This window comes from Setaria viridis, chromosome 2 (assembly GCF_005286985.2).
Source record: "Setaria viridis chromosome 2, Setaria_viridis_v4.0, whole genome shotgun sequence".
In the NCBI taxonomy this organism is placed as follows: Eukaryota; Viridiplantae; Streptophyta; class Magnoliopsida; order Poales; family Poaceae; genus Setaria; species Setaria viridis.
In genome coordinates, this window is record NC_048264.2 from 35,003,226 (window position 1) to 35,010,072 (window position 6,847).

General features: G+C 43.8%; 1 protein-coding gene across 1 annotated transcript; it reads left to right on the forward strand.

The window, feature by feature from the left end:
* The first annotated feature begins 1,423 nt into the window (after positions 1 to 1,423).
* On the forward strand, positions 1,424 to 5,778 carry LOC117846071 (KH domain-containing protein HEN4). The gene is made up of 7 exons (XM_034727173.2): positions 1,424 to 1,944; positions 2,462 to 2,881; positions 3,153 to 3,404; positions 4,111 to 4,488; positions 4,640 to 4,722; positions 4,950 to 5,061; positions 5,427 to 5,778. The coding sequence occupies exons 1-7, from the start codon at positions 1,462 to 1,464 to the stop codon at positions 5,568 to 5,570; spliced, it is 1,872 nt and encodes a 623-aa protein (XP_034583064.1). The 5' UTR covers positions 1,424 to 1,461; the 3' UTR covers positions 5,571 to 5,778.
* Positions 5,779 to 6,847: the final 1,069 nt, after the last annotated feature.

Genomic DNA, 6,847 nt, shown 5'->3' on the forward strand with positions numbered 1-6,847 from the left:
TCATCCTGTTGTTTCACATAAGATTCTTTCTTTAAGAAATGGTTTTCAATTTGGCATAGATCTCATACAGTGGGGTCTAATTAAAACATCCTAACGCACACTACTGCTTGATTTTCTGCAGATCTCAGCCCATGGAAGTTCAAAGATGTTTGTTCACCAGTCACTACATGAACATGGACTCCCTCAGATCATAATACTCAATGTTTTTGTGATTTTATCTGTTCACAAACTTTGAAATTTCGACCGCTAAATGTTAGTTTGGAGAGATAGAAAACAATCATACTTAGGTTTGTCTTGAAAAATACTTTATAACCATATGAACTCGTTGGATTTTATAAATATATGTCTAGGAGAAAATAGTAGTCAAAGGCCGCATGTCAAAGACCATGAGAAGTAGAAAGACGTAAGTATTTTTTTTACGAAAGAAAGTAGAAAGAAAGTAGTAGATACGAGTAAGAAGGCAACCAATGGCATGAAAAAACATGAACAGTTCCAATTTTATAAGCAATTTGTTTAGAAAAAAGAACCAGTAACTGTGTTTGGGTGCTTTGTCCATATATACATAACTTTTCGACTATTAGATGTCGATCATGCGGTCTTAGTGCTTCTTTTACCCTTTTTATATCACCCTCGCCTCTTCTCCTCCCCTACCCCTAACCTTGTTGCCGCTATCCGCGCCGCCTCCTACCCCTCCTACCTAGAACAACCCTACAAGGTACATGACTTCCACCTCTAAAATTGATCTATGTTGCGGCCTCCTTGGATGGCGCTACTTCTTGCACTTCCCCTTTTATTGCATACGCTACCCCTGCTTAAGGAATGTATCAGTCCTAACTTGCCGTGTCTTTGTCTTTCTTTGCCCATTACCCTCCTTCAAGATTTCAATCGGCACAAACCACACCAACCTAGATCTTCCCTCAAACATGGAGAATCGAGAAATTCAAAGCGAACCATCGAATCATCCGCCAAGGAACCGACAATTGTGAGGTTAGAAAAACACTCATATGAATTTTTATATGATTGTTTTTGTGTGGTTGAGACGTGTGTGAAGGGGAGGGGGGGATTCCCCCCACCCATATATTGCTCTAGGTGGCAATTTTGGATAACCACCTTGATATGGCTACTTAAAACATTTTCTCCATGAAAAAAAATCTTTGAGAAGGTGAGGAATGTTTTGCATAGTGCAGTATAACACTAGAAACTCATGGTGTCGAGTGTGGAAGGAAAAAAATGTAGATTCAAGGTTGAGGTACCTTCAACGTTGGGTGCTCTCAAGTCTCAATGCTCAAGTGATGCATATTCTAGTACGCTTCCAGTTCCAAAGCAGTAACGCTTCCTTGCCGTCGATGCTCAATCGGACGGCCCATGCGTGAGCTCAGGCCCGGTAGTTGCCGTAACTGACTCGGGCGGTCAGCGAACTTTGACAGCAGTAGGGTTTTAGCTTAACCGTCCAAGCCCCCCATGGAAGCCGTCCCCACCCCGGCCGGCGCCGGCGGCGCCGCTTCCTCCTCCTCCTCCTCCTCGACCCCTTCACCCTCCACCAAGCGCCCGACCACCACGCTCCGCCTTCTATGCCCCTCCAGCCGCGCCGCCGCGCTCCGCCCCTCACGGGACCTCCACGTGGACCATCCGCCCGTGGGGGACGAGGCCGTGCTCGTCATCTCCGGGCCGGACGCCCCCGCCGCGGCGGTCAGGGCGTGGGAGCGCGTGGTGGGACACAGGGTCGGGGGCGACGAGGCGATGGGAGGGGAGGAGGAGGAGAGGGAGGTGACGGGCGCCGTCGGCTGCCGGATGCTGGCCGCCGGCGCGCAGGTGGGGTGCGTGCTGGGGAAGGGCGGGAAGACGGTGGAGCGGATGCGGCAGGAGAGCGGAGCCCAGATCAGGGTGTTCCGGAACAGGGAGCAGCTGCCTCCCTGCGCCGGGCCGGGGGATGAGCTTATCCATGTATGCCTCTCTAGGTCCTTCGTCATTTAAAACCGATGCTTCAATGTTGCTTGGGTGCAAAATTCAACCGTCTTTTCTCAGCGCGTAGTGGTTAACTATGGAATGCCGTGACTGTTGAATGCTGGCGATATTGCTGGAAATATTAATGCTTCCCTCTGAATCGGAACGTGATCTCAAGTATTGCATTGCTGTAGGAAGAATAGTGAAAAGACAATACTTTTAGAGCATGGTAATTTTTATAACAGATAGCAGAATAGGCACTTTGCTGTCCTTGTAAGTTATTCATGGTGATTCGCAGGGCCTGGTGTTTCTGTGTGTTGAAATTTATCTTCACACATGAACAAATTAGATTGAAATGGCTCGGGTAATATTCCCTCCTTTGTATGCTCTCATGAAATTCATTAGTTGGTCAATTCGCAGTTCGTGTTTATCATTGTATGGGCCAATTTAATCTTTCACTTAGATTTTCGATCTTTGAAAGTCAGGTTGTTCTGACATGGTAGCTTTTTATTGTTAGATAAGTGGGAGCTTTTCTCAAGTACGGAAAGGACTGCTTGCAGTTTCAACCTGTCTCCAAGATAATCCTAGGCCAGACACAAGCAATATTCCAATGTCTAGACCATTTGGGCCTCCAGTTAGTGGTACTGGTTGTCCCCCTGGCATGGATCCTCATTCTCAAAGAAACTATTTACCACCGCACATTCCTGATTACCACACAAGGAATTATCCAAGTAATGCTGGTGCCCCTGGACCTAGATTCTTATTTGAACAAGAGATAGTGTTCAGGATGATAATTCTGAATGAAATGGTGGGCAGCATAATTGGAAAAGGCGGTTCCACTATCCGCGCATTACAGAGTGAAACTGGTGCTTCTATAAAGATTTTAGAGCCTGTTGCTGATTCAGAGGAGCGTATCGTTTCCATATCTGCGCGCGAGGTATGTCTGTGGACCTAAAACAATTTACTCCTGTTTTGTTTCAAGTGTTGAAATAGCTTTGTTTTCCTAGGTAACAAGATATTTTTATCGAAATTTGTTATATGAATCTGTTTCTCTGCAAGCACTGGCATGCCACGTTAATGTGTAGCTAGTTGACTGTTGTAACTGTATTCTGCCGACTTATAATTGGAGTTTCTGATTAATTTGTCATAAGAGTTATGTTGTCTGCTATCTGTAGCATTGTTTGATGGATGTGTATCTCTTGGTGCAGAATTCTGACATGATGCATTCTCCAGCTCAAGATGCAGTTGTCCGGGTCTACTCTAGGATCTCAGAGTCATCTATTGATAGAAATTCACCTACACCTGCAAGGCTTCTTGTTCCGTCACAACATATTGGTTGCCTGCTAGGGAAAGGTGGATCCATTATTACAGAGATGAGAAAGCTAACAGGAGCTAGCATTCGAATTTTTGGGAATGAACAAATTCCAAGATGTGCACAGCGAAATGATGAGATGGTTCAGGTATATCTGAACTCTAACAGTCAACCACCCAATCCTTCTTTTTTGATTTTTAGAAACAATGCTGTACTATGTGTATGCTATGCTAATGTAGTACATAAGTCTGCATGACCTTTTGAAAGTTTCACTGATATGCATGGAAGCTACTGAATCTGTTTAAGTGATGTTTTTTTTCATTTTGAATCTAGTCTTGTAGTATAAATGAAAAGTTGGATAACTAAAAACAGTTGATGAAAAACATCAATAAACTCTGACCTGATTCAAACCACATCAAATATATTGCCTATTCTGCTCTCTTTTCCTTATACTTGAGGTGAACACCATTTACTAGCAATGATTTTCACAGCTAAAAATTTAATGTGTCATTTTATTAAATATTGAAAACTCCTTTGTGGAAAAGGAATGCAGGGTTCAAAGTGATCTGCAGAATATGTTTAATATTTTTTTGCGTGGTTGCATATGTTGTAATTCATTCATGGTACTTTTTCAAATCTGTTTTGTACTGCAAGTGATCCTCCATTTTGAAATGGTACAGTCAAACATCATTTGAATCATTCAATTTTCGTAAGTTAGCCACTTGAGTTCTCCTTTCAAAGAAAAATGTACTTGGTTATTCATAGTTGTTTCTGACCAGATACTAAACAAGTAAAGATATAACAATCTAGAAGGAAAATATAATTGTTCACTTCTGGAGTGCCGTTTCTCACAGGTCACTGGTAGCTTCCAATCCATCCACGATGCATTACTTCATATCACTGGAAGGATTAGGGACGTCATCATTCCCAAGCCACACCCCAGTGGAGGCATGCCTCCATATCCACCTGCTGGAAACATCTCTCTTCACCAACCAAGACAAGAACCACCTCCGCCACACCCACATCACAGTGGGGGCATGCCTCCATATCCTATGCATTCTTTCAGACCTGATGCTCCTATGGGTCCCTTTGAAACGGGTGGTCATCGGCCACCTCCCGCGCATTCGATGGAACATATGGGTGCTGATAGGATGCCATACTCATATGGTTGTGAACAAGGAGGTCCTCGTCCTTTTTTGGAACAGCCGTCACCAAGATCCTGGGCTTCTGAGGTAAGCAATTTGGAAGGACTGTCATCAGAGTTTGTAAATTTTGTAGTGTTTTTTTTTTGTACTAGGCTGTTATCATTCACATCATGTTTCATTGTGATTTATGTGCTTTAGTGGTTGAATTGCTTAGAATTAATTCCCTTTTCCTATGCAGGCACCAAATACAAACAGTGAAGCTCCAAGAAATATGCCTGATGCGGTGCGATCCAAAGATTTTAGAAAGGGACCAGTGGCAGGGTAAGCTAAATGACGTGTGTTTGGTAAAAAAAAATGAAGTTTGTTTCTTTCCTTTCGGGATATTACTTAAACTTTTGAGTAAGTGAATGTTCATTAAGTGCAAGAAGGCTTGAAGCCCTGGATAAATCTGTAGGGATGCACTGGTTCCATAATCCCAAACGGAGAAAAAATGAAAATTATTTTCAAAAAATGGTTATGACACTGATCTGATTTATCCTCATTGACAGTGAAAATCAAGTGGCTACGCCAACTAGTACAACGACTGAAGTTGCTATTCCTTGCAAGTATATAGGCTTTGTTTGTGGAACCAATGGCAGTGATATTGCAGAGATAAAAAAGGTACTTACTTTTTTCTTCTATTTATCTAACATGCAGTCAGCATATGCCTGTCTCTTGTTGCCTTGTGCTCATCAAGGCAACAAGATATGCCATTGTTCCTGACTTACTATCGTCAAGTGGGGACCTTGTCACCATGTAGATTTGTCCTTTCTCTGGAACATGGTAGTACAGCTTGTTCATCTTTTAATCTTTACAGATTGTACTCTTTCAATTTTTCACACCACTGTAAAGCTCAAATGAAATAGTTCTCTTGAAATCTTTATAATTTAGGCTCAAGTCTCAGATAAATCTACCATCTCAGATAAATCTTTATAGTTCTTTTGGTAGTATCAGTCCTAAAAATCTTGGCAATAATTATCTTCCAGATGTCAGGGGCTTCAATTACAGTTCACGATCCGAAACCTGGTGATGCAAATTCAACAATTGTTATTGTTGGGGACCCGGAGCAAACCAAGAAGGCACAGAGCTTGATTCACGCCTTCATCTTCTGTGGTTTATGTCAAACCTGATTTGAGCGATGCTACACCACCATGATTCCTGATTCTTTAATCTCGGAGAGGGGTCCCCGTGGGGAGAATTCAATCCCTGCCCCACTGCTGCCGGGGTGGATGTAGGCAATAACAGCCGATGCATGCCTTGTACAAATAAAATCTGTGTTTTGGGTTTGATTTGAGGTATGGTCATGGAATGCGGCAGGCTGGCTGCACCTCTGGTCAAGTTCGGCAAGTTTTCTATTAGGAGTAGAGAGTTTTTTTCGTAGATTATTTGGGAAGTATCCATGGAGATTTTCAATTTCCAGGCGATGTCTGTGCTCTGTGCCGGTACGACTTGACTTGCCGGACCAGAGACCACAAGAGTCAAGCACTCCTCGAGATTCACATTATTGAGTTAGGGGATAGGGCCCTAGCTTTTCTTCCTACGTACAAGCATGGGTGCTGAACGTGACAGCGCAAATGGACTGTAACTGAAATTTAGCGAGAGGGGTCGAGGAGACCAGATCAGACGAGGTAAACTCAAATACAGGCGATTAGCCAGCCAATTTGTACAGCTCAAGACCCTCGGAAATCTTGAAGAAAAACAATGAAGTTTTGTTTGGATACTGGTGGATTGAAGAACGGGAGGGATTATAGAGGAAATTAGTTCATTTTAGATTCAATCCTCTTCATTTCCTTCCAATCCTTTTCTACCTAAATAAGTCAAAACACAGACTCACATGCTGTGACCCTTAGAGCCTTCAACCATAGCACGAGTCACAGATCCCTCGTCTCGAATGAGGCATGAGTCACCACTCACCAGTCACCGGAGAGTCGATGCCTCGTCCCTTCAGGGCAAGACTGGAATATCGCCTCCAAAGGGACCCGTGGCCGGGTCGTGGGTGTTCCCAAGGAAGTTCTAGGCAATTGCAAGCCTGACATTTTGTAGCATCTACCCACGACATATTCGCATGCGTGCTTTGTGCTTTGGACAAGGTTGTCAACGAACAAGTCGTCACGGGGCTCTGCGTAGCTGGTAGCATCTTTTGCATTGTGCGTGCCATCGAGCATAGCTGTTGCCTACCCGGTTTGTGGCTTGTAGCCGGATAAGGAACTCCGTGGCGCAGCGAAGGCTGTGCGTTTTCGAGAAGATACAAAGTACCCTTCAGATGCGCGAATTCATCTGTCTTTTTGCATTTGGATATGGTCGAAACGCACGCGCTGCACCTATTGTTTCCTCACGAGTTCATTCTCTGGGGAATACCTAGTGCAAAGCAGTTTATTCCTTAGTTGAGAAGCAACCAAGCCTTCGT